General features: G+C 54.2%; 1 protein-coding gene across 8 annotated transcripts in view; it reads right to left on the bottom strand.

Moving 5' to 3' along the window:
* Positions 1-9,272: 9,272 nt before the first annotated feature.
* The window catches only part of CD6 (CD6 molecule), a 41,690-nt gene continuing 23,744 nt past the window's right edge, over positions 9,273-27,218 (bottom strand). The window contains exons 2-13 of one of the 8 annotated variants that reach the window (XM_032639977.1): positions 22,381-22,449; positions 21,089-21,439; positions 20,133-20,444; positions 19,095-19,397; positions 17,855-17,920; positions 15,306-15,446; positions 14,829-14,927; positions 13,489-13,611; positions 11,737-11,808; positions 11,258-11,518; positions 10,825-10,929; positions 9,273-10,321 (exon numbers count right to left, since the gene is read on the bottom strand). In XM_032639977.1, the coding sequence (XP_032495868.1) occupies positions 10,257-10,321; positions 10,825-10,929; positions 11,258-11,518; positions 11,737-11,808; positions 13,489-13,611; positions 14,829-14,927; positions 15,306-15,446; positions 17,855-17,920; positions 19,095-19,397; positions 20,133-20,444; positions 21,089-21,439; positions 22,381-22,449 (1,967 nt within the window). In that variant the 3' untranslated portion in view covers positions 9,273-10,256. Of the gene's footprint in view, positions 10,322-10,824; positions 10,930-11,257; positions 11,626-11,736; positions 11,809-13,488; positions 13,612-14,828; positions 14,928-15,305; positions 15,447-17,854; positions 17,921-19,094; positions 19,398-20,132; positions 20,445-21,088; positions 21,440-22,380; positions 22,450-27,218 lie in introns of those variants that run through there. The other 7 variants (XM_032639979.1, XM_032639981.1, XM_032639980.1 and 4 more) reach the window with 7 other exon arrangements.

Below are 27,218 nucleotides of genomic sequence, written 5' to 3'. Positions count from 1 at the left end.
CAACTTTGACCAACAAGATAAAGCAGTGTTGGATTAGAGCCCAAAGTAAAAGCCCATGAACCCACACTGACAGAAATAAATGATTGAGTAAATAAATAGAGGAAAACAGACAAATCTCCCATGCAGAAAACTTCCACATAATTTATGGAGATACTTCATCCCCAAGGGGGTGAATCATTCCTCCCCATTCCTTAAATGTGGGCTGTGCATAGAAGCTTCCTTCCAAAGAGGATGGTATAGAAACGGGAGGAAAGAAGAACTTTACATGGAGAAACCTGACAAATACTGCTTCAACCAGGTGATCAAGGTCAACGTCAGCAGTGATAACAGTCGTGATGATAGATGGACCGTTGATGGAGTGGGCGGCACACGGCCCTTTACCTCTGTGGTCTTCTTCTCCCAAACCCATAACCCCACTCTAAGCATGAGAAAACGAAACACCACAATTGAGGGTCATTTTACAAAGTACCTGACCAGTATTCAAAACTGTCATTGTTATCAAAAACAAAGCCTGAGAAACTGTGAGAGCCAAGAGGAGTCTGAGGTTCCATGTCATTTGGTATCTTGGTTGGGGTCCTGGAACAGAAAAAGGGCATTAGGTAAAAATTAAAGAGATCTGGGCTTCCCTGGTGGCGCAGTGGTTGAGAGTACGCCTGCCGATGCAGGGGACATGGGTTCGTGCCCCGGTCCGGGAAGATCCCACATGCCGTGGAGCGGCTGGGCCCGTGAGCCATGGCCGCTGAGCCTGCGCGTCCGGAGCCTGTGCTCCGCAACGGGAGAGGCCACAACAGTGAGAGGCCCGCGTACCGCAAATAAATAAATAAATAAATAAAGAGGTCTGAATAGCATGCAGACTTCAGTTAATAATAATGTATCGATATCACCTCATTAATTGTGATACATTTGGCATGCTAATGTAAGGTGTTAATAAGAGGGAAAACTGAGTGTGGGGTGTAGAACTCTGTACTATCGATGCAATTTTTCTGTAAATCGAAACTATTCTAAAATAAGAAGTTAATTTTTAAAAATGAAATATGCCATAAGAAAAATGGGAAGAAACCTTGCTTGTAATCTGAGCAGAGAGCAGGCCAGACCTAAGGAACTGGAGGGGCAATCCGCACAGACGCTACAGGCTGAGCTGGCTCCGTCTTCCCGGGTGTGATGGACTGGCGGCTGGGTTCTGCCACCTCCTTCCGCACAGACGCTACAGGCTGAGCTGGCTCCGTCTTCCCGGGTGTGACGGACTGGCGGCTGGGTCCTGCCACCTCCTTCCCTTCACACTGATGATGTTCCCCTGCTTTCACCAGCCTGAGCTGCCCCTGCTGTGTGCCCGCTCCCGGGCACCTGCTAGCCCTGGGTCGCCACCTCTGGACTCCAGGGAGCCCAAGAATGTTGGGAATTCAAGACGTGAGCTCCGCCCGGACACACTTCCATGCCAGGTTCCCCTGTAACTGTCTCTGCCCAGCTTGTGAGCCTCCTGAAGGCATCGACCCCATCCTCTCTCGGTTCCAGGGCTCCCAATGGGCCCGGCCCCAAGGGTGCCCGTTAAAATGTCATGAAATGAACATCCCTGAGCTCGTAGCCGTGCGACAGGACTCCAAACACCATCGGATCACATAGTGAGAAAGTGATGCTCTTTTAAACTCTGTGCCAGCCTTTCTCTGACATCAAGGAGAGCGTCTCACTCCCACCGTCGCCCATCCCCACATGTAACCAAGAACAGGCGGGTCTTAGGCTCAGATTCAGCAAACCAATGTATCTAGCAAGAGTAAGAGCATTGCTTTATTTTAAAATTGCCTTCAATTTGTAGCAAGTGATACTGGTTTTCCATTTAAAATAGCAACGATAAAGTTTCCTTTAAATGTGTTTTAAATTTTAATACAATTTCATACTTAGAGAAAAGTTGAAAGAATAACACAAAGAATTCTTGGATGCCCTTCATCCAGATTCCCCTAGAGTTAATGTTTTACTGCTTTTCCCCCTCTCTGTCTCTCTTGTCTGTCTGTCTGTCTCTCCCCCTCCCCCGACCCCGGCCCCCCACGGATTATTTTTTTTAACCATTTAAAAATAGGCTGTCCCTTCACTCCTAAATACTTTCATGCTTCAGTTGTAATTCCTAAAAGCAAGAATATTTTCTTACATAGCTATAGTACACTTAACGCTGATAAAATACTATTATCTGATCTGCAGACCTCATTCCAATTTTACCATCTGTCTCAGTAATGTCCTTCACAGCAAAACAAAATCCCAGCTCATGCCTTGCATTCAGCTGCTGTGTCTCTTTTGCTCCTTTAATCTGAACAGTTCTTGAGTCTTTGTATTTTGTGATAATTGCATTTTTGAAGTGCATGCTAGATATTTTATAAAATGGCTAAGATTTCTTTATAAATAAAGTTTAAAAAACATGACTCTACTTAAAGAAAAACTATTAAGTAAGCAAGAGAACAAATCTTTCACAGATAAAGAAAAGAAAAACACAGAAAACCGAGGTTTGAGAACTGCTGGTTTAAGTCAACTTCATTCCGGGGTGGTCAGGGCTGGCACACTGGATAAAGGACGGTGGGTAAAGCATGGGACAAAGGCTGTTCCAGATTCTGAGTGTGAGCTTACCCTCGGGGGGAAGGGATCGGGTGCTGGGCATTCTCCTGGGTGCTGGCGAGCGGCTGGGAGGAAGGTGTGCTGTCGTGTGGGTCCACAGTGCATGCAAATCCCAGCTGTGTAGGTCACCAGAGAACAGGCCATAAAGTCAGGGATGGAGAAGAAAGCCTGACAAAGCAGCTGGAAGACTCGTGTGTGGACGGGAGAAGAGGTGAGTTTCCGGAAGTGGGGGATCTCAGGATCTTTACTGGGCAGGGCTCCAGAGTCCGTGCTGCGGCCGTCACCCGAACGTTCTGGGAGGTTCCCCACAGCCGGAGATGCAGGGTGACTAGCCTATCTCTGTCCCTATCCCCAGGATAGGTGGCCTGAGAACTGATGGCCAGGATGGTCTTCTGTGGCCCTGGACCCCGCAAGGGCCTTCTCGAGGGATGGGTTGCTCTTGCCAGAGGGTGAGTGTGGGCATGAGCCGGGTGGTCCACAGGGAGAAGGGGCCACGGGGCTGGGGGAGAAGAGGGTGACCGTCACAAGGGTGATACAAAGGGTGTCACTGTGTCCAGGTTGCACAGAAGAGCTGGGGTAGTGGTGGTTACTGACCCCTGGGGGTTGCAGCATCTCATCCTCAGATGAGAGCCACCTCCTCTGGCCTCCATGTGGGGCTTGGGAGTCTGAGTGAGGCCCAGGGGAGGGGTGGCCATGCCCCAGAGGGGAGACTGGGATTTGCCGGACGCCCGTGTATTCCGGAGGGAGAGCGATGCACGGCCTGGGGGGCCGTGGGGGACAACGTGCTCGTGAGTGCAGGACGTAGATCATTTTTCTCTGCCCGCCATGTGAGGGTGGAGGGGAGACTGTGGGCCTAGCTCTGCTCAGCCTGGAGGGCAGGAAGCCCCACAGGCAGGGAGGGTGCTTGGGAACCAGTCCCCCAGAAGGAAGCTGAATCTCCAGCAGAATCATGGCCCTGGGGGGCAGCTGCCCCTCCTTCTGCACTTGTGGGTGGCCGGGTGTGTGGGCCGGGGGAAAGGGAGCCAAGAAGGGGCACCTGCCTTCAGCCAGGATGGGCTGCGGTTCTTGGGGCGGGGTCGGGGAGGAATCCTCCCCCAGGAAAGGATGCATCTCCATCCTCCCTCGGCCTCCATCCTATCCCCGTTGCTCTCCAGCATCAACCTTCCCATTTTCTTTTCTGTTCCTCTTCCCGTGTGCTGTGTGGAGCCCTGCTGACTGGCTGAGAATCCGGCTCCCAGGCCGCAGCTGGGTGACCTTGAACTAGTTCCTTGACTTCTCTGGGCCACACTTTTCTTACCTGGAAAACAATGGAAATTAGGATACCTCACTGCCCTAGGAGGGTGTGAGGATCAGGTGGGGCCACAGGTGTGAGGGATGCGGGAGGGCGCCTGGCTCAGGGAAGCACAGATAAAGGCGGCAGCTTGGTGGGGCCTTGCTGTCTGTTCCATTGTCTGCTCAGACCAGCACTGCCTCCTCTTCTCCGCCTCTGTCTCATTACACACACTCTCTCTCCTCTCTCTTTGTCTCTCTCTTCTTTGTCTTCCTCTGTTGCTATTTTGGTCCTTCCTCGATGCTGGCGGTGAGGGATGAGCCTCTTTTCATGTCAGGATGCAGAACCCCGTCAAACTGGTAAACAGCTGAAGGATGTGGTGGGAGATGAACTTTCCACTGAGGCTGCTTTGAACTCATCCCTTCCTTGACGGGTCTCCCCAGCTCCTCCCCGCTTTGGAGACTCCATCCCATCTTCGTGAATTGGGGACAAGGGCCTGGGGCCACGGCCAAGAGGCATCCACGTCGAGTGGCCACATGGGGCTCCAGTCCCCCTGTCTCCAGAGCCTCCGAGAGGGTCTCAGGGAGGGGCGGAAGTGGAAACCACAGGTGGGGTGATAGGGAGGGACGGGGAGCTGAGCGGCGGCTTGGCAGATATGCCTCGGAGGCGAGGTTTCTGTGGAAAAGGTACCAGTAGGCGATGCCCAGCCAGGGCTGGGAAGCCTGAGCCTGTGCCGCTGGGAGTGGTCTCAGAGCCTTGGAACCATGTCAGTGCGGCCCATAGAGCGGACAGGAGCCGGGGACCCTGGTGGGGTATCCTGCCCAAGTCTCCTACTGGCCTCATCCCTGGCTGACCCAGATCTGGAGGACACAGAACTGTGGACTTGAAAAGCAGTAAGATGCTCGGCTAGGCGTTCCGATTTGTAAGCGCAGAATCGAGCCTTTAGTGTGGACCTGACCACTTCAGGAAGCCGCGGGGAGTAGCAGCAGGGCCCGGCCACACCATGATGAGCTGGCAGCTACGGGAGAAACTCAGAGGCATCCCGAGACTCAGTTTTCTCCACCATAAGATGGGGACAGTGATAACACCTCACAGGGCTGTTGTGAGCACCAATGAGGCAGTACCTGTGTCATGCCCAGAGCGGTGCCTGACGTGTTGTAGGGACTCAGGGATGGAAGCTATTATTAATGTCACTGTCCTATTACCATCGTGGCTGGACGCTGTTGTGTTGGGAAATCACCTCCCATGTATGTGATCACCCTCCAAATCTCAGACTTGTTCTCCATTCTCCAGTCCTGGCCACCAGTGTTCCATGGCCACCTCCCAGGTAGCCTTCCTCAAACCCACCTCCACTCTGCAGCAGTGACTTTCTAGAGCATCCATCTCATCAGATCAGTTCCCTGTCTTAGAAACTACTCATGACTCCCCAGTGCCTCTAGAACAATGACCAAACTCCTAGGAAAGTTTCACAGACCCTCTGAGATGCTCTCAGTGACCTTTTCCACTTATGCACTCCCTGCCCAGCCCCAGGCTTCAGCCAACATGCACCACACAACTGTTCAGCAAACTCCTATACATCCTTCAATAACCTGTTCATCTGTTCCCTCTTTGTCATGCTATCTCCAACAAACTCTGGCAGTTGGTGGCTTCTTCCCCTCTGTCCACACAGCACTCTCTACAATGTGCTGGAGTCCTGAATGAGGCAGAGGTTACGTGCTTGTGTCGCACATGGGACAAAACCTGAATACGGTCAATATTACTTTTGAAAATCCCTTGAGAGGTGTAAAGAAGCAAGGCGCCTAGGAATGTGGATAGAATGCCCTTTTTTGTATAAGGATGGGTTGGGGGGAAGCAAGAGGTATTCCTATTTGCTGGTGTTTGCATCAGAGAAATAAGTGTTTACTTGGGGATGGGGAAGAGAGGGGAGAGGGTAGATGGGTGGGTAACAAGATTTTCATGATATACGTTTGTATGTTGTTTGGAGTTTTGAAGCATGTGAACATATTTACTATTTAAAAGAAGGGAGGAAGGGTGGGAGGAAGGAAGGAAAGGAAAGGAAGGAAGGAAAGAAAGAAGGAAGGAAGGAAGGAAGGAAGGAAGGAAGGAAAAGAAAATGCAAGCTCCTTATGAAGTCTCCTGTATTGCCTGTGCTGCCTCCAACCAGATGTTTCTCCCTCCAATGTTAGAGCAGCCAGAAGAAGCAACGGGTTTGTTTCAAGCCTATCACATATGAAAAATGTGAATCATTTATAACCAAGATCCCATCCGGTGTGGTAAGATGCCCACTCAGTGAATGGTTCTCAGGGTCTGAGAGAACAGAGTCCCGGCTCCCATCTCTTGTCTCTCTTCCCGGGTGTTTGTTCACTGAGGGGCATGATGGGCTCAGTTGTTCTTTTTCTTTCTCTTCTGCGGCTGAGTAGATACACTTAAGTTCCTGTGGTTTAAATATGCCCATGATGCGCCCCCACTGTTCAGTGTGGTGGTTTCACATTGGGCTTTGGAGTTAGGTAGAAAAGTTGTACTACTTACCAAGCTGTGTGACCTCTGGCTAGTCACTTAACCTCTCTGGGCCTCAGTTTCCTTATTTATAAATTAGGGAGGATACTAACTTCTCAGAGAGCTCTTTCGTGGATTATAAGAAATAATACACGCTTGGCACATAGTAACTGCCACTCACTGTCATCATTATCACCATCGTGGTCACCACCACCACACCCATGGAACTTATTGCAGTTACTGATCTTTGTGTCTGTCTCCCGCAGGGAAGCGCCAGGTTTCATTTCTCTCCGCGCCCCAGGGCCAGCATAGAGCCTGGCCGCATACAAGTGCCCAGGCAGTGAGTTATCCCATCCTTGAATTTAGCATCTGAGCACCCAGAAGGTGCCTGTGCTGTGTGTCTCCAGATCTCAGAGCTGGCTGGGGCTCTGTACCCAGCACTGTAGCTCCAGTGGGCACAGGGACAGGGATGGGTTTCCACTGGAAGTGCCATGGTTAACGCTCAGACTCTGAAGCCAGATGGCACATATTAAAATCCCAGTGTTGGGCTTCCCTGGTGGCGCAGTGGTTGAGAGTCCGCCTGCCGATGCAGGGGACGCGGGTTCGTGCCCCGGTCCGGGAGGATCCCACATGCCGTGGAGCGGCTGGGCCCGTGAGCCATGGCCGCTGAGCCTGCGCGTCCGGAGCCTGTGCTCCGCAACGGGAGAGGCCACAACAGTGAGAGGCCCGCGTACCGCAAAAAAAAAAAAAAAAATCCCAGTGTTGCTGCTTTTTAGCTGTGTGACTTGGACATTTTACTTAACCGCTTTGAGCCTCAGTTTTCTCACCTATGAAATAGAGTTGGTGTGAGGATTGGCTGCCCTCAGCCTCCTCTCAGGCTGGACCACCCTTTACCTTGAAAGACACCTGGTGTCTTGCTCTGTCTTTGCTTACGCTATTCCTTCAACTTGGAATGCCCATCCCTCTCCACTCCCGTAGCTAACTCCTACCTATCCTTTACGACCCAGCTCAGGCATCACCTCCTCAGGAAGCCTTCCAGGATGGCCTGCCTCCAGCAGGGTCAGGGGCTCTTGTGGGCCCCATGCATTCCCTGTGTTTCGTTCTCTCACTGCACTCGCAGAGCCGGAGAATTGCTGGAGCGCCTTCATTTCAGATATAGCCCCTCCCCCATATCAGTGTTTCTGAAATCGGGGTTCAGCTGTCACATCCACTTAACATCTTTGTGTTTCCTCTCCCAGATCACTGAAGCATATATAATGCAAGGTCTCTAAAGAGTGGAGGGTAAGCCCACCGCTTATGATTGTAACTCCCCTGACGGGCTTCCATTCCTTCAGGTCACAGCGATGTCATTCATCCCAGCCTCTCCAGTCCCAGCTCAGGGCCTGGCTCTGTAAGGAATGGTCTGAGTGCTCTGGAAGCGTAGACATGCGGGAAAGGTCTTTCCTGGGAGCAGCTCCCATCACCAGGCCCAGGAGACCTGGCAGGAGACCTTGTGGTTCAGGATGCCAGCCCTCAGAAAGTCCCCTGCCATGTGTGACCCTGGTGGTCCCAGGCTGCCTGGGGGCTGGGAGGGAGCAAGGGAGACATGTCTCAGAGTTTCCCCAATTTCTCTCAGTGTGTATGGAACAGAGGGGCCCAGGGATGGGGAGGTGGCTCTGGTGAGAAATGAGGGAGAACTCAGAGGGTGTCACCATCTCCCTGTCTGACTCCCAAGGGGCAAAGTTGGGGAGAGGTAGGGCCAAATTGTGAATTGGCTACTAACTCTCTGAGTGACCTTGGACAAGTCCTTTCCCCTGCCAAGGCTCAGCGTCCTCCTCTGTAAAATGAGAGTGAGACAAACCTCCTCCAGCACCAATGTGCTAAGACCCCATGAATTGCTGTCTTCTCTTCTCCCCTTTCTCCTCTTACGGAGATCTCTTGCCTCTACTGATTCATCTACCAATGAGAGGGAACACTTATTGCCAAGCCTCTAACCCACTGCTGTATGCACTTTACAGACAAACTTTATAGCAAAGGCTCAGAGATGTAGAGTCACTTGCCGGAGACCACACAGCCAGGACAGGGTGGAGCCGGGATTTGAACCCTGGCTGTCTGAAAAAAAAGGCTTTCCACAAATCCCACAGACCCTGGGAGTCTGATCCCGCCCACCCCAGCACTAGCTCCCCGCCTAGGAATCCCCCGCAGCCCCATGAGGGTTCAGAGGGCCGGAGGAGGGGCCCCATCACAGGGCAACCACATCCTGTGACGGTTGCCCTGGGGAGTGCCAGCTTTCTTTGCACCTCTGGGAGAGGTGAACAGAAAACAGGCCCTGCTCAACCGCTCAGGGCAAGATCCACTGAGTGGCCTTCTCCACCATCCCTGGCTCTGGGAGGGCTCAGAGGAAACCTGACCCCCAGCCTTCTCCCTGCAGGCAGAGCTGAGCATTGGCTGGTGCAGCTGGGCTAAAACCCCAGCCTCTGAGCAACCTGGGATCAATGCCTTTTCCAGGCAGGTCTGAGATAAAATCTACTCACCCTCCCCTGCCTCAGAAGCTTATGGAGGCCCAGGTCAAAATCCATTCAGCGCAGCAAGGCTGGCCTCGCTGATCCAGGGCTCACTGGCAAATCAGGAAGGGGATGCTGAACTCACAGACATCTGTCCATCACCTCCAGGAGGGCAGGCCCTGTGTCTTCTTGTCGCTGCATCCCCAGCATTTTTCGTGGTGCCGGGCCACAGTATTCAATACATTTCCAATTCACCCTGACATTTGCACCTCGATGGATAGAGCTGCCTCCAACCCAACACACACACAGACACACACACAGACACACACACACAGACACACACACACACACACACACACAGACACACACACACAGAGGCAGAGCCTGGGTTCTGTGAGTTCAAAGACTTGTCACTCCACCCCCGGTTTCATTCCGCAACTGGTTTAATCTCGGGATACTCAGAGCAGGACACAGAAGCTGGCCCTGAGCCCTCAGGCCTCTCCCTGGAGGCTTTCTTTGACACGTTTACGGCTCTAGGAGTGACACTGATATTTATGTGTTCATCGGGGAGGATCTCATCCATCCAAGCAGACAGCTGGGGACTCGGGGCTTAGTGCAGCCTCTGGGCCCTTCCTGGAAGACATCTCTGTGCTTCTGCCCCACAGGGACTGAGCTCCACTCTGGGTCTCTGGCGGGGCTGGATAGGACCATCCTTGTAAACCTTTGGAAGCTCAGAATAAGGGTTGCTGCCCAGGAATGGTCACTGCAGATCAGGGCTGTGTCTCTGGTGGGCTCCGAGGCTCTCTAGAGGCAGGGCTGCCCTCCGGCCCCGGGTGGACGAGGAGGGGCAGCCATCCAGCTCCCTGTCCCATCGTGGGCTGTGCCCAGGAAGGCTGGACTCCCTGCCGGGTGCAGGTACCAACCTGAGCTTAGCCTGGGTCAGCTGGCGGCTCCCCCCCCGCCCACTCCAGCCCTAGCACCCAGCAGTCAGACCAACAGCAGTCCAACGGCCCCTGCACATGGGGCCTCCCTGCCCCTCGCAGAGCTCCTCTGGACCCTGAGCTGTCAGAGACTCAGGCAACCAAAGCCTCAGACACATGAGGGTCGGAAGGGGCCTCAGGAATCTCCCAGTTCAAACCTTCCACGCGGCCTGCCGAGCAGTGGCCTAGACTCTGCCTGTTCACCCCTGAGGCAGACAGCTCGGGCCCTTTCAGAGGCAGCACCTCTTCCTTGGGGCTGCTGTTTGGGGCTGGAGGAGGGCTGTGCTGGCAGGTTCTGTTGATGGATGGCGGCTGGGCCATACTAGGTGTGGAGGTTCCTTTCACGTCTCCAGGGGAGGACTCTCAGCTCCTGGGGCATGAGGGGGAGGGTGGGGGGAGGGCAGGAGGAGGAGTCGCGCCGGGCCCAGGCTAGGCTGCTCCAATGTCATCGTAGTCTTCATTGGAGGAGGAGTCAGGCTGGGGAGTGAGGGACCCTGTGCGGTGGGAGACTCAGGTCAGTGAGAGGCCCAGTCATTGCGCCTGCTGAGCAGGGACAGAGCTGAGCAGGTCTGGGTCCACATTCCTCTCCCCCGGGATGCTGTGTGAGACCATCTTATAGTCTTGTCCATGGCTACCTCCTTTGCTTGAATGTCAGTTCTGAAGGCAGAGCCTTGTCTGTGTAGTTCAGGGCTATAGTCCCTGAGTGCTGGGACCCACTCTGCTGCCACCAGCTCCCCCAAGGGGCCATCTGGCTGCTTCTGCTTGAATGCCTCCACTAATGGGGAGCTCACTTCCTCTCAAGCCATTCTCTTTGAATCTTTCTCTGCCCCACATACATCCATTTTCCCTACCTCCCTATATTCTTGTTTGCTTTAAAAGATCCCGTTACTTCTCTTTTTTTCCCCCGTGGGCCAATGTATCCGGAGCTTCCCCGCTCATCCACCCTCCAGTCCCTCTCTGTGCCCCCTCCCAGAACCCCCTCCCCTGCCCCTGGCACCTGGACATCCAAACTGCTCAGCAGATGGGAGCTGGGGCGGCGGCTGGAAGTTCTGGTACCACTCTCCGGAGGAGGTGCTGGAGCTGTCATCAGCCGAGGGCCCTGCTGGAAACCCCCAGAGCCAGTCACCCTCTGCCAGGCTAGTTTGCAAAGTGCCAGAGCTGGGAGGCCCTCAAGACTCAGTAGAGTCAGGTCCTTAGCTCGACACCTGAGGAAATGAAGGCCCAGAGAGGGGAGGAGACTTGTCCAAGGTCACACAGCACGTGGCTGCCGAGCTGGGACTAGAGTCCTGTTCTGCCGGACCTCTTCATCTGTGAAGCGGTGCCGTGAACTCAGACTGGCTCAGGGCTCCCAGCTTTACGCTTCCTCTGGCCAGGTTGGCTATAGGATGGGAGGCTGGAGCGGGCACACAATCCTCCTGGGTCCACCTTACCTGGAAAAGTTGCCTGGGAGCCAGCCAGCTCCAAGTTCAGGGGCTGCCCCAGCAGGGGCTTCCTCTCTGAAGAAAACACTTGAGAGTTCCACGGAGGTAGCCTGCTGCCAGGGCTATTACAGCACCCCTCCCCTGAAGATGTGCTGGAGCCGCCCTTGCTCCTTGGGTGGTGCTGAGGGCCCGTGGAGCGGGGGTCTGCAATGCAGTGTTCAGGGTTGGCAGGTGGGACCCGGGAGGCAGGCACCTCTTCGAGTCCTGGGCCTGAAAGACAGAATCATGATAAAGAAGATGCAGTACAGCAAGAGGGCTTTAAGTTAAACTTGAGAAAGAACTTACTGCCAATGGGAATCGTTAAAGTCAGGAAAGACCTGTTGAGGGAGGTGGCGCTGATGCATCTCAAGGCGAGTGGCCTGCTAAGTCTGGAGGCAGGGCTGGCGTCCTAATCACCACCCTCCACGTCCCTCCCCAGCCTGACTCACCTTCCTCCAAGGGAGGCATCTGGAACCTGTTCTGCCGGACCTCTTCATCTGTGAAGCGGTGCCGTTGGGAATCTACAAGCAGAGATGGCGGTGAAGAAGGAGGTGGGTAGGCTCCACCTCCTTGTCTGCGGAGTCCGGAGCAGAGGCTGGTGTTCTGTGGGATTCGGGAGGCTGAACAGGGCAGCAGGACAACCCTGATGGCTTAGTCTTTTTCATCAGATCCCCAGGCTCAAGTTCTAGTCCAGGCAGACCCCAAGCCTCAATCTGAAACCAGCCTGGGGACAGGCTGCTTCTGGACAGAAACCCTAGTGCCCTGCACCTCCCCAGCCGCAGCCGTCCCTCCTGCCACTTAAGGGAACATGGGGAGTGCTTCTGCTTGGGCAGCTCAGGGCAGGAAAAGGCCAGATGTTGCCCCTGCGGAGCCTTCCAGAGTGAAGCTGAGGGTCTGGAATCTTTGTTTCCTGGGCTCTGCGGTACCTCTGTTTCAGAATCAGAGCGGTGAAGATTCGTAGCATCTTAAGAACTTGAGTGTCTGGAATCTGGGAGTCAGCTTTTTGAATGTGTTACTGCTGACTTTTAGTCTCAGTGTCACAGGATTTTGGACTCCCGGTCTTGCATCTTACATGCCTGGACTCAGAATCTCAGGTTCTAAGGACACTCATCTCTGTGGCTCCCAAATGCTGGACCATGGCCCCGCAGAGTGGAATCATCCACACTGCCCCCCAGAGGCCCTGGTTCAGCAGGTGGGGCAAAGATGGCTGCTGTCCCCAGTACCCACCCTACTGCCCCGCCCCCGGTACTAGGAGACCTCTGGGCTTTATCTGGACACACAGCTGCCCAGGACAGAGGCTTCGTCTCCCCGCCTCTCTTGCAGCTGCTGGGTTTAAGTTCTGACGGGTGGAAAGTGCGTGGGAGCTGTGTGGGCATCCCTGGCGTCCTGCCATACAGGGTAGGGCATGCCTCACCTTCCCCCTTCCGGCGGCCTAGAATGCAGACATGGTGGTGAGCCACTCTGGACCATGTGGACCGGGCAACGTCTTAGGGACTGCAGAGTAGCAAGAAAGGAGCCCGGGCCCCCTCCAACTTCTCCGGATGATGTCATTTGGAGTCTGTGTCACACACAGCCAAACTCTCATCCTAGCTTATAAAGGAGGTCCCGGGTGGGGCTCAGGAAGTTTCGATGAGCTCCCAAGGGATTTCACAAAAGATGTGAGAGTCTCTGCTCTCGTCTGACCTCCCGGCCTCGTGTGGGCCCTGCCTGAGCACTGGCTTTCCTCCTTCTATATCCCCAACAGGCAGAGAGCAGAGCTGGAGAAGCCGGATGAGAAGTGCGAGCTGGGCTCATGGTGGAGGTGGGCAAGGAGATGAGATTGACGGGGCAGGATGGGACACAGAAAGGGTGAGAGCACGCGAGAAGCCATCTGAACTGGGATGCCTCGCATCAGACACAGACGCAGCCACAGTTAGGTGACTGTCGAGGGACTGGTCTTGAGACCTGTATGACCACAGACAAGCACGGGAGAGAAGGTGTCCAAGGGGAAATGACTAGAGATGTCTCCAGGGTCACAAAGCACTTTGAAAACTTCAGTGCGGGACCATTGAGCGTCAGTCCAGTGGTCACAGCGAGGGAGATGCCCCTCTCATCATGCAGGGGTCACCGAGGGGGGAAACTAGCACAGGTACCCCAGCCAGCTGGGCCCTCTCCCTGGTGTGGGCCAGTGGGCCCTCGGGAGTCCGGGCGCAGGCACTCACTGTAGAAGGTGGTCAGGGCCACAGGAGGCTGGCTGCTGAAGTCATAGGGCTCATAGTCTGAGTCCGAGCTGGAGTTCGAGTCTTCAGGGGGCGGAGCCTGGACCTGGATGGGCAGCTTGGGAACTGGGGAGAGAACAGAGTGGGGAGCGTGGCAAGGCGCGGGGCAGAAAGCTGCAGAGAGGCGGCAGAGAGCGTGGACCGTGGGGACCGGAGACAGAGGGGCAGGGAGTGCGCCAGGCAGCCCATCTCGTACAAGACCGTCGGGCCTGGGTTTTCCAAGCTTCCCCGCATCCATTTCAAACACGGGGAACTAAATAACATTTATTTACTTAACAAACACACAGTAGTCCCTGCAGGCCAGGCACTATTCCAACATTTATAAATATTATCTCAGTTAATGTTCATAAGAGCTCTGTGAGGTAGCTAGGTTAGTGTCCCCATTTTATAGCTGGGGAAACCGAGGCACAGAGACATTCTCACATTGCCTAGAGAAGCAGGCCATGTGGCTCTTAACCTCTAGACCATAATATTCAGTGAGTGGCTGCTCTTTGCCTACTCTTGTGCTAGGTCTGTGTTCATACTCTCTTCTCAAATATCTGGATATCCTGTGTGCAAAGAATCTTTATAACATATGGCTGAGTTTTTGTATTGGTTTTTGTGTCACTGAACTCTTTCAAATAAAGGCGATTTAATATATTCATAATGCAGTGTGATTAAACTCAAACTTCTTCACAAGACTCCCAAGAGGTAATGCATTGATGTATCATTAAAGATGGATGACGGGCTTCCCTGGTGGCTCAGTGGTTGAGAGTCTGCCTGCAATGCAGAGGACTCGGGTTCGTGCCCCAGTCCGGGAGGATCCCACATGCCGCGGAGAGGCTGGGCCCGTGAGCCATGGCTGCTGAGCCTGCGCGTCCGGGGCAAAAAAAAAAAAGATGGATGACTGATCCCATTTTTTTTGACTCGGAAAATATGAAATAAGATTATGTTCCAGGAAGATCTAGATGGGGCGTTGCAGGGAGGCTGATTGGGCAGACCACTGGAAGAGGCAACGGTGTTACAAACCTACTGGCCAATTAGCAAAACAGACCTTTCCTTTGAGAACCAAGGTCCAAAATGCCCTGGGCCTGTTTTGGTCCAGAATTCAAAAGCTTCGAGTTCTAGAATGAGTGCACTGGAAAGTCATCAGCCTATCAAGGCCCAGACTGAGGCTGAACCTGCTCAAGGTCCCACAGCCACTCGCGGGCTGGCCCAGGTCTCATCTCCAGCTGGGGCACTGGAAAATATCCCCTTCTTGTCCTCCCCCGCCCTCCTCACCCCCAGGGTGGGTGACATCCTACTTTCTTCTTTGGCGATGGTGATGGGAACCTCTTGATAGCTTGTGGTCCCCGCTGGGGTGGTGGTGGGTAGGTACTGGTGGTTCACCATAGCGGGGAGGGCTGAGGAAGGGGAGGCAGAGATCCTGCAAGTCATTTTTTGCACCTTCCAGTCTTCCTGGCTCTGCTCTCATGGGGACACCTCCCTCCTCACCTTCCCCATCCCCAAACGCCCTCAAACACACACACACACACACACACACACACACACACACACACACACACACACACACAATCTGGTCCACAGTCTGGGGGGCATGCTGGGAAAATCCTTCCCATCAGGAGGTGCTTCTTGGGGCCAGGGCTGGGTGGCCATTGCTGGATCACTGCCATTCCTGCTGAGGTTCCCCATGGCTCATGTCCCCCTGGGAGGACTGTGCCTCAGGTCTGCTCCTTTTCATCCCTGGGCCTTTCCCGTGGCTCCTGGGACTCTGCACCTACCGTATTTTCCTTTAATCCTCAAGAGGACGATGGCTATGAAACTGAGTGAGACGAGAAGGAGAATTCCCAGAACGATGCAAGGGATGAGAAGCATTAGCTCTCGAGATTCCCAGTCCTTCATTTTCACTGTCACAGAAGATTCTGGAAGCAAGAACCCCAAATCAGGGAGAAAAAGGAAGGGACATGGACTTCTCCTTGCCATTCTCACCTCTCCTTCTTCTCTGCATCTGACCCACTTCCCTTTTGGACGTATACTCCTCTTCCCTTCTTTTTTTTTTGAATTTTCCCATCCGCTTTTAGGTGCCTGGTATATAGGAGATGTCTGAGACATGCATATTGAATGAATAACTGGCTGAATGAAACTCTCTCCTGGCCACGAAGCCAGGAGATCTGTCTCTGCTCAAGAATTATTGAGCGCCCACTGTGTGCCAGGCACTAGACCTGGGGAGACAAATATGACGGCAGTGTCACGGGCCTTGAGGGTCTCTGTCTAGTGGGAAGATTGACAAGCCGACTCAATCCAATTCAGTAAGTTTCCTGCTGTGATGAAGGTATAGACAGCCGTGTGGCCCTCCAAGGGGCACCTGATTCTCTACAGGGGAGACCAAGGCTGGATCCCCAGAGAAGGTGGTTCTGAGCATCTGCTGGCAGGGAACAGACCATCAGGAGAGCGAGATCTCCTTTCCTTGCCCCAGATGCGTCCTTCTTACCAGACATGCGCCCTGAGGGCGGGGAGTGGGGGCCATGATTCCAGACCTCCCAGCTCTGCAGCCCTGGTGTGAGTTCTTCCTTTCCCCTCCCTCTTGGCCTCACCCCTGCTGAAAAGAGCCCAAAGCAGAGAATGCATGGAAGCTGCAATGAGGCCCTAACCCTCATCATCCCAGAGACACGAACCATCTCCTGCTGAGTGCAGAAAGCCTGGGGTGCGCAGGCCACAGAGCTGGAGGAAGGGTAGTGACGGTAACGCAGGAGGTTGGGGGGATGAGATCACCCAGACCCCCGGCTGGTGGCAGTGTCTGCTCCCCCTGGGAGATTACCCCACCCCCACCCCGTCCTCATTTTCTCCCCTTTCCCTTTCTGTTTGCAAATGGGGCAGACTGGGCTGGGGTAGGAACTGGATTTAGCAACAGCAAGCAGGTGCAAGGGAGAGACTGGACTGTGGGGGGCTGGGGGGACCCGTGAATGTGGGCCACATTCCCAGTGTGCTCCCAGTGTGCTCCTTGGAGACTGGCTCTCCATAGCAGCTCTGCTCTTCTGAGGGCGACGTGGCTCCCCGCCCCGAACTCAGCAATGGAGAGTGTGCGAGGGTGTGTGGGTCCTGGCAGGAGCTCGCCCTCCAGCCGGCACAGTCCCCAGCATTTCATACCCTCTCCGTGCCCTCAGCCATTGCCAGATTTCCTGGCAGGACTTGGTGCCCCTCTGTCCCCTCCCCAAGCCGCCCACCCACCTCTGGAGAGGGTCTGAGAGAGGGAGCCAGGAGCCAGGGGAAGGGGTAAGCCTGTGAATCCGGGCCAGCCCCTGTGGAGCTGCCACGGGGCTCCCTGCCTGGACTAAATAATCAATAAATAAGAATAACTGAGGCCCAGACAGTGCTTACTATGTACTAAGCCCTGTTGTAAGTACTTTATAAAAATTAGTTTGCTGGAGACTTACAACAATGCTAGGAGAGAAGTACTAGGATTATCATCCTCGTGGTTTTTTTTTTGCATTACGCGGGCCTCTCACTGTTGTGGCCTCTCCCGTTGGGGAGCACAGGCTCCGGACACACAGGCTCAGCGGCCATGGCCCATGGGCCCAGCCGCTCCGCGGCATGTGGGATCTTCCCGGACCGGGGCACGAACCCGTGTCCCCTGCATCGGCAGGCGGACTCTCAACCACTGTGCCACCAGGGAAGCCCCTATCATCCTCGTTTTATAGTCAAGGGATCTGAGGCTCAGAGAGGTTAAGAATTGCCCAACATTATACAGCTAGCAAGAGGCACAGCTGGGGGCTGGGCCCCAGGAGTTGGCTACACACAAGTGGAGGACAGACCAAGTTTGGATTCAGAGTTCACAGCCTTGCAGGCAAATTCTAGCTGACACTGCTGGCCATCACCTCACCCTCTGAGCCCGAGCTTCTTCCTCTATGTAAGGGTGGTGGGAAGACCTCCCCCAGGAGGCTGCCGGGAAGATTAAAGGGTTGGGAAATAATGACTATAAAGCACTGGCCGGTGCCCAGAACATTATAAACACACTGGCTGTTGCCCTCCAGTTCTCTACAGCTCTATCCTCTGCCCTACAGGAGCTCACAGAGAGTGGGGAGAGGACTCCTGTCCAAGAAATATCAGGATTCAGGGAGCTGTGGAGCTGACATGATAGAGGCAGGCGAGGTGAAAGGAGCACGAAGCAGCCAGAGCGCCCCGGGGATGGTGGGGGGAGTCAAGTTCACTGTCTGGAGGTAGGGGATGGGGGACAAACCGTCAGACCCCTCCCGCAGACATACACACACACACACACACATGCACGCACGCACCTGAGCCTCTGAGAAACTGCATCCCCAGGGACACTCACCCACAGTGACCGGCTGACCAGTTGCAGGGATTTCAGAAGTGGACAGATTGAGCAGGCTCCGGGCACCTGTCAGAAAGCACCATTCATTCACTCAGCACACGTGCCCGAGCACCTACTGTGGCCAGGCCTTGTGCTAGAAACTGGACACGACAGACAAGTGGCCTGCAACTGGGCGTGTGTTCCCACCGGGGCCCGTGGCTGAGTCTTTCCCACACCCCACCATAAGGAGGATCTCATGGATTAAATGCCAGGAAGGTTTTTTGGTTTAAATAAAGGGCTAATGAAAGAATTAGCCCTTCCTTCTGTATAATCTGCTATAGAACACAAGTATTTCCCTTTTCCATCTAGTATTGGATTTGGTCTTCACACCTGTCTCTGGAGGTGGGAATCTGACAGTCTCGTCATTATCATAATCATTTGACTGGTAAGGGATGGGGCTTACAACATCCCTTGGTGGATATTATCTGACTTCCCGGCTCCCCTGTGAAGCGCCTGGTATCAGCACCCACATATTCACAAGACGAAGCCTCCCAGCTGGTAACTGGCAGAGCTGGAATTCATAGCCTGGTGTCTGAACTCCATAGAGATGCTAACGCTGTGTTTGTTTAAGGCTCTTGCTTTTTCACATTTTAACACCTCAGAAATCGGGGTGATGACGTCTATCGTTACAGCTGATGGCACGTCCAGAGTTTATTTTGGCAGTACTTTTGTCCTTTACGATACATAAAATACTAACGGTGTGACTCATCATCAATGCCATCTTAGACTTCGTGAAACCCAATTCATAGAGCAGGTGGGAGGCTCTGCTGAAATATATACTGAGTGTCCGGCAATGCCTGGCACCTGGTTAGGGCTCCAGACACTGTGGCTAATATTATTAGTGTCTCCTAATGCTATTTTTATGATGATCACCAGCCCTGGGATGGCAAATTGGTTTTATCTCCTGAGCCGGCTCCAGTCAAGAGGGAGCACTGCTTCGCGTATAATAATGCCTTAATAAAGACTGGATTCACGATTCTGGGACTGAGTCAAGGATCTGGGGAAAAGAATGCCCTGATTAGTTGGTAATGTCTGCCTGGGCATGGTAAGGGCAATGGTCCCTCTTATGCCAGTATTTGCCATTCCTGATCTAGCCCAAGCTGTATTCCTTGGGCTATAAGTTCTTAGGCTATGGATCCAGATGCAATTCCTAGTCCAAATCTGGGGGTGGGGGGAGTGGGGTGGGTGGGAGGAGGGATACCTGAGCAGAGGACCCTGGCTGCCTGTGATTGTCTGCAGAGGTTGGAGTTATTGAACCGCCAGAAGCACTCGGAGAGCGTGGGCTCCCCTCCCTCGCATGAGTAGTACATCTTGCCCGACAGGGAGTGTGGCAGCCCCTTGGGCACCCGGGCCAGAGACCCACAGCCCAAGTCCCGGCAGAGCACCTTGGCCTCTGGTTCGTACCACGTACTGTCACACACTGTGTTCCAGACCCCTCGGAAGTACACCTCCACCTGGCCCTCGCAGGGGTCAGCGCCCCCGGTCAGGCGCCAGGACTGGTGCTCTGCAGGGGGGGGGGGGGTCAGAGTCAGGTCAGGATCCTTTGGGCAGAAACTCTCACCAGCCCCGACCCACAAATGCAAACTCCCCAGAGCCAATCGGTCTCCAGATCTTGTGTACTCTCCCTCCTGCCTCTGCATCCCTCCTCTCATCTGCCCCACCTGCTCCAGCTGGCCCTGCTGCTGTCTACATCCTGGCTGCTCAAATGTGGTCCTTGGACCGGCAGCTTCCGTATCACCTGGGATCTTGTTAGAAGTGCAGAATTTCAAGCCCTGCCTCAGACCTACTGAATCAGAATGTACATTGGACGAGACCTGCCTCCCTCCCCATTCTTGGGCACATTAAGAGAAGCGCTGGCTGGACCAGAACTTCCTGTCCTCATCTGGGCTCCAACAGCCTCCACAGGGCCTCCCAGACTCCATCTCCTCTTGCTGTTCTGAACCAGGTGACCAACTCCCACTCAGAAAAAGCCTCACTTCTAATGTCACCTACTCCAGGAGGTGGGCAGGCTTAGCCCTCCAGCTCTGGATTGCCTGCCGTCTCTTAACTCCACCTGGCTTCCTTTCGTAAGGCATTTGCCACTCTCTCTCCTGGATTATGTTTGTCTGGGTCTCATCTTCCCTCTTGGGCTGTGACCTCCCGTGGGCAGGGACCATCTCTCCAGCACTAACTACAGTCCTGGCGCCCAGCAGGCCTGCAGTAAGTGTTGGATAACCGTGGCTCAGCATCGCCCACTGACCTGAGCACACCACACCGGCGTCCTCCTTGTGGCCACAGTAGCCGTTTCCCGGCAGCCCCAGGCAGTCCCACAGGTAGGTCTCCGACCCGGAACAGTTCACTTGGTCCCGGTGGATGCGTCCTTGGCCAGGGGCAAAGTGCAAGCCGGGCAGGGCCTGGACCGCCCAGCCGCAGCTCAGTTGCCGGCACACCACGTGGGCATCGTCCAGGTCCCACGTGTCGTCACACACGGAACCCCACTGTCCGTGCTCCAGCATCTCCACGCGGCCCTCGCACGGGCTGCCACCACCCACCAATTTCAAATCGAGGTTTTCTGGGGATAGGAGGAGAAGGGGTCTGTGGACGTGAGGAAGGGGCGAAAGGAAGGGAAGTCGGGGGAGGGTTGCTGGGCAGGAGAGCTGTGCCTGGGGCTGTGGACCCAGTGAGAGAAAGAGGGGCGGGTAACCCAGCGGGCGAGACTGGGGAACACGGCCTGTCTGGGCTGGGGACCTGGGGTGGGGCGGAGGTGGGGAACTGGTCAAGACTGGGGACCCAGGGGCGGTGCTGGATACCTAGTGGGAGGGGCTGGGAGCCTTTTGGGAGGGGCTAGTAACCTGGTGGGCGGTGCTGAGGAATCGGCTCAGGGCTGCGGGCGGGGTAGGCTGAGCGGCAGACTAGTGGGTGGGGCAAGAGACCGGGTGGGCGGAGCCTGAAGAGCAGGTCTCGGGGCAGGGGAGCGGCAGCGCTAAGAGATCCTGGGAACCTGGCATATTTCTGTACCAGGGGGTAGAGGCGGTACAGCCCTCCGGTGAGGGAACCAATTGTATTCGCGTCGGTGGTGGGTCTGGGTGGAAGTCCGGAGGGCGAGGCTTGGGTCCAGTGGCCAGGGCTGGGGACAGGATGCGGGGCAGTGGCCGAAGGACTGGGAGGTAGGACAGGGAGGAGGCCGGCGGCGGGAGCGGGTTGGTCCGCTCGTACCTGCACAGGTGACCTGGACCGGCCTCTCGTCGCTGCTGCACGCGTGCTCCACCACCTTGCAGAGCTGCCATTCGGGGCCGCTGCACTGGACGGTGGGCGCTAGGGCCCACGTGGTATTCGGGGCCCAGCTGGCGTTTCCTGCGGCTGCACCAGTCGGCAGCGCCGGGGTCGGCGGGACGGGCTGTTCCAGCGGCTCCGCCCGGCCGCAGCCCAGCGAGCGGCACACAGCCTCGGAGGCGCGGAGGTCCCAGAGTGCCCCGCACGCGGGCTCCCAGGACTGCCGGAACCAGACCTCCGCCGTCCCGTTGCAGCGGCTGCTCCCATTCATCAGGCGGACCTGGAGTCGCTCCCCTGGAAGGGCCAGACCCTAGCTGAGCCTCGGCAGATTCGGATTCTGCCGACCTCAGGGATGGAGGTGGAGGCGGACAGCTGCCAAGGGTCCCACCACTGATCTGCTGCGTGACCTTGGACCATACCCTACCCGCTCTGAGCCTCAGCCTCCCAGTCTGCAAAATGGGGCTGGGCTGCCTCATCGCCTGACCCTTTGGTCCTCCTTAGAGACAGGAGAAGGTAGGGCCGAAGGTGACTGGAGGTTAGGATGGGTTAGCCCTGGGGTGTCCAGTCCCCACAGACCCTCCTTTCTTGCCTCTGTCTCCAGAGTCACCCTTGTGTGAAAGGAGGGCAGGGTTCTGGGTTGAGAGGCCCTCTCCCCCGCTACTGTGGGTGCCATGCTGCCCCTCCCAGTCCCCTCCGCTATTCTGGGGGTACAACCATGGAGGCTGCCATTGTGACACCGGAACCTTGGAGGATGGACATGGGGTTGGTGATGGGGTTGAAGGTGGGCGGCCTCAGTGGATGGTGGCCCCCCCTTCCCCAGAGCCCCTCCCGGGGGAATCACCTCCTGTTTTTGCCCAGGGTTGCACACAACTTTGCACAGAGTAGGTCCTTAAATATCTGTCGAGTTAATTGAGGACCCATCTGATGGAACCCCACCACTCCTGCCAAGTGTCCTTTAGCTTGTTCTCAACAAATCCCCTTTAAATGCCCGCTGAATACCTTGCCCACATGTGCATGACCTCTCATCAGTGGTCTCCCAAAGGTGGTAGCTCTAAGATCTCCAAGTGAATCTAGTGGTGGAGTTTCAGGCATTGGGTCAGGAAGGAGAAGTGTTGTCTGGAGTCAGGGAGCCTCCCTGGTACCATAAAAACCCATTTGCCTTTCCCATCACCCCCACAGACCACCTACTTGGTCTCAGAAAGCTGACTGTGAGCCCCGCAAGATTGTTTCCTCACCTGGCTCCAAGAGCTGGCTCTCTTCACTGGTGGTGTTGGGCTGGCCAGATGGGGCTGGACTTGGGTGACCTGAAATTAACCAGCAACAGCCATGAGTGAGCTCAGGCCTGGAGGGCACACAGGTGCCTTGAAGGGTAGGGGGCACTTTCTGGATCCTTCTGTGGGGGATCCTACATGGGGCCTCTGGCAGGACAGGGTCCTCGACCTTGGGTGCACTCACCTCCTTCCGGGGTAGGGAAATTCTCAAGCTTTGGAGTTGCCGCATCCTGCCCTTCATCTACTAATCGTGCAGGCACCCTCAGAAATCAGAGGAGAACAGAGAGGAACAGCTGTGGCTTTGGGGCCAGGCCCACTTACTGGCTGAGTGACCGTGGAGGGGTTACTAACTGCTCTCGGCCAGAGTCCCAATTAGTTGGCAATAACACTTACAAAAGTTTAGTGAGTCTAAAAGGAGGCAATACCTGTAAAACACTTCACATACAGAAGAAGTTAAAAAAGTGGGAGTTATTATCAGGAAAAACATTTTCGGTTTGGAAAAGTTGTCTGAGAAATTCATACCAGACTTTAGGGTAATTAGAGCCTCGTGAGCTGGGCACCGTTGGACTATGAAGTACTTTCAGACACTAAGAAGCTAACATTCGCTGAGGACCGATTATACGCCAGGTCTTTGCATATGTTATTCCATTTTCCTTCAACAACACAGTGAGGTAGGTATTAGCATCCACTTTTTAGAAATTAGGAAAGGGAGGCCCAGAGAATAGAAATCAATTGACTGTGCCGGATTGTGTCCATTTGTCCCTCCAGAGCCTCTGTCCACTTTGCCCTGGGAGGCTGACCTGTTTCGACTAAATCAGCATCTTCCAGGGCACTTGGGCTTCTGTTGGGCCCAGCCAATGGGGAGTCCCAGCAGAGAGAGGAGGGGAGGAAGGGAGTGAAGTCGTGGTGTTTATCCTCCTGGTTCCCTCCCGGTGGGATCCCTTGGGCAGGTTGTGTCCCTCATCTGAAGGTCATTGGTCCTCTCCACGGGGTCACTTCTCCTTGACTTTCTGCTTCCGGGTCTCAATGACCACTCTGTGGTCTTGTCTGCTCAGGGTGATGGCAGCTCAGCTGCTCCGAGCTCCTGGTTATTGAATTAGCCTTTCTAAATAGTCCTTTTCTAACTGAGACCCCTTCAAACTCCTATTTTGAGCGTGCCACCTGTTTCCTGTTGGGACCCTGGCTGATACATGGCCTGAAGCCACCCAGCTAGCAAGTGCCCAGCTAGCAAGCTAGCAAGCCAGGATTTGAACTGTCTCCGAGGAATTGGATCCATGCCGGGCAGGGATATTTCGGTTGCCAGAAACATAAAAGGAGGGATGTGGCTAGGACTGTAGTGCTCATAAAGGAGCTCCTCTACACTTCTGGGTTCTCCTGCCCTTAGGTTGGAGCCATTGATGTCTAGGCAGAAGGATGTGTACCCACTGCTGGACCAAGGTAGGTAAGAGGCAGTGAGGCTCTTCCATCTCTTCGCTCTGTTGTGGCCAAATTAGAGGCCCTGGGTTCCCGATGCAAAGACAAGGTGGAGGGGGCCATTGACCCACCTTGAGTTTTGTGCAAGAAGTGGGCCTTCCTAGTGTTAAGCCGTGAAGATTTTGAGATGTACTTATTATCACAGCCTAGCCTGACCTGGCCTGACTGCGGCAGGGACTGAAGATTCAGGCATGACTGAATCCCAGCCTCACCTGAGAATATTCCACGGACTCACACCTAGATGAGCGTACACACACACCTGCAGACACAGCTCTCCTACAAGCATCCAACTGGGCTACTCCATCACTCAGACAGAAGTAATCAAGCCTTTAATTGCCTGTCCTCACCAACTCCCTGGTTGGCTGCCCAGCCTGACCCCCTGAATGGGAAATGACTCAGAATTCAGAGCACAAACTCTGCAGCTAATGTCATAGAGGATTCAAATGCTCCCAAGTCAGGATTTCAGAATCCCGGTTCCCGCAGCGATGGTCCCGGTGCCGCTGTGCAGTTGTTATTTCTGCATGTGCTGGGGTGGGGAGGGGAGTGGAGGGACTGGGATGCTGGCTGTGGTGCGTGCGTGTGTGACTGTGGTGTGTGTGTGTGTGGTTGTGACAGTGTGTGTATGTGTATGTCTCTGCGTGTATATGTGAGTGTGTGTGTGTGTTGTTGTGACTGCCTGTGTGTCTGTGGGGGGTCTCTACATGCCTCTGTATACCTATCTCTGGTCTGAGAAACTATTTCTTATGCATAAAGGCACACATGTTTTCTGCTAGATCAGAAAACCCTGGAGGGCAGGGCCAAAGGCCAGGTCAGCCCCATACCCCCAGAGTGCCCACCACAGTGTTTGCTGATTGACTGAATGAATGAAAGAGTGAGCAGGGGCCGCCAGCTCCAAGGACAGCCATTGCCGAGGCAGTTCATTGATACCAGATATACTCAAGTGTTTGTTTCCTGTGTCACAGGCGTTTTCCTGTCCCCTATCCCAACAAGGGAGACTGGCTTTTGTGTTTTGACTTCTGTGCGCAGAAACAGAAGTTACCTCTCAGCCTCCTTCCATCCGGGCCTCGGTTCACAGAGAACCCGGCGCAGGATCTGCACTTCCCAGACCTTGTTACTGCCTTTGCCTGGCCCTGTGCTTCAGACTTTTCTATAAATTTAATTCTCGTTTTTGCCGCAACAAAGTTATTTGAAAAGGAGCCTTAACCCTATCCCGTGAATTTGCTTTACAACGCAGAGATGCCCGAACGTAAACTTATACATTGCAGTTTTTTGAACAGCCAACAATTGGAAAGAGTGAATGCCCATCTGCTGGGAAAGTTGCAGAATAAATATGGCCCATTTACAGCATGGCATCTTATGCAACCTTTATAAAGAATGAAATAGGTTTATACCAGTTGGAGGGATTTCCACGCTCTGTTGAGTAAGGAAGCAAGATACAAAGAAGAAAAAATAATACGATACAACTTTTGTAAAACAGTGGCCAAAAAACCACTCTTATGAACTGGTATCACTATGTGAACGTGGAGGAAAGTGTGGAAGAACGCAGACCGAGTTATGAAAATGCGTAAATTAGAAAGGCGGGTGGGAGTTCCCTGGCGGTCCAGTGGTTAGGACTTTGTGATTTCAGTGCCAAGGGGGCGGGTTCAATCCCTGGTCAGGGAACAAATATCCTGCAAGCCAAAAAAAGGCAGCACCCCCCAAAAAAAGGAGGGCTTCAAGGGAAGGACAGAGCAGGGCCAGCTGCGTGGCTGTGTGACCTGCACTTAAGTGTCCTGGACTTGGTTTAATGCTCTGCCGTCCCCATCTTGAAATTCTTAATAATTTTGGAACAAAGGGTCCTGCATTTTCATACTGCACTGGGCCCTGCAAATTATGTTGCTGATCCTGGGGGTGAGTCATGCCACTGGGAGAAGAGAGGCAGGAGAGAGAGAAGAAACAAGTGGTGAAAGAAAGAGCTGAAAGGCTGTACTAAGAAAAATCACATATACAGATAATTATACATAATTTTATATAGATTCCATCTATATAAGATTAGGTACAGAGGTAGATATGCAGAAAAACTAGAAAAGATAACAAGATAAATGGGCTTTTTGTATTGCTTGCCTAAAATAGAAGGGAATTGTAAAAATCAGTATACTAGAAATAAGGCCAAGTTAGAAATATTGAAAGACATGTCATCATCAAATAGAGACTCTTTGAGGAGATCAGATGATCTCTGAGGATGACAGAGCATTGAAAATAAAATAATTAAATACCTTTTTTACCACTTTGTTCAGTGTTATTTAATGCTCAGTTCATTTACCACTTGAAATTCTCCTGTGTGCCCAGAAAACCGTCTTGGGTTGAGCCTCACGTTCTGGAAAATTATGGACCAAAAGGGATAAGGGAGGGAGGGGAGGTTGCTGACTGGGAGGCGAAAGAAGTTGGGAGAGCTACCCAGCATCCGCAAGGAAGGTGGCAGCTTTTTTAGGCTGGTCCCAAGCAGAGTGGGGCAGGATGTTGGCTAGGGCAGCAAGAGGAAGATGCCAGGGGAGGATAAAGTGAAGGAGACCAGAGCATGGGGAAAATGAAAGCACTGCAGAGCCGCCTTGCCAGGAACCGGAGAAAATGGGCCACTCGTCCCCTTCCTGGGTCACCCAGGCCCATGGGATTTCCCCGTAGCTTTTGGAAGGTGAGAGACACAGGGAGGGAGGAGGCACAGACACCGAAGGAAAGGGGGTTGTTCTCCCAGCCAAGGCCCCAGCTGGCCAGCCCAGTGTCAGAGCAAGGCTGGCACGGAGAGTTTCAGGTCCCTGTGGGGGCTGTTGAATGCCGGCCTGGCCACACACGTATATGGGGGTGAGATAAACATCAACTACCGCTGAGGGCACCCTCGGCCCTGGCTCCATCAGATGTGCCGAGGAACACGTAGGCGCATAGTAAATGCTCACCCAGTGGACGATGGATGCAGAGATGCTGTATAGAGGGGAAGGCACGGTGGAGCAGGGCTACAGAACTATGGGGGGAGGAACCCACAAAAAGAACCAGTGAGGGGAGCGTGGCAGGCAGCATTGGCCAGAAGCTCACCTTTCTCTCCTTAATATCAGTGCAAAGTGTTTGTGAGCACGTGTGTCAACAGCCTTGAAAACAAAAAGGAGGGCTTCCCTGGTGGCGCAGTGGTTGAGAGTCTGCCTGCCGATTCGGGGGACACGGGTTCGTGCCCCGGTCCGGGAAGATCCCACGTGCAAAGAAGCGGCTGGGCCCGTGAGCCATGATCGCTGGGCCTGCGCGTCCGGAGCCTGTGCTCCACAACGGGAGAGGCCACAACAGCGAGAGGCCCGCGTACTGCA

The sequence above is a fragment of the Phocoena sinus genome, chromosome 8 (genome assembly GCF_008692025.1).
Source record: "Phocoena sinus isolate mPhoSin1 chromosome 8, mPhoSin1.pri, whole genome shotgun sequence".
Lineage (NCBI taxonomy): Eukaryota > Metazoa > Chordata > Mammalia > Artiodactyla > Phocoenidae > Phocoena > Phocoena sinus.
This window is presented reverse-complemented; position numbering and strand designations above follow the sequence as displayed.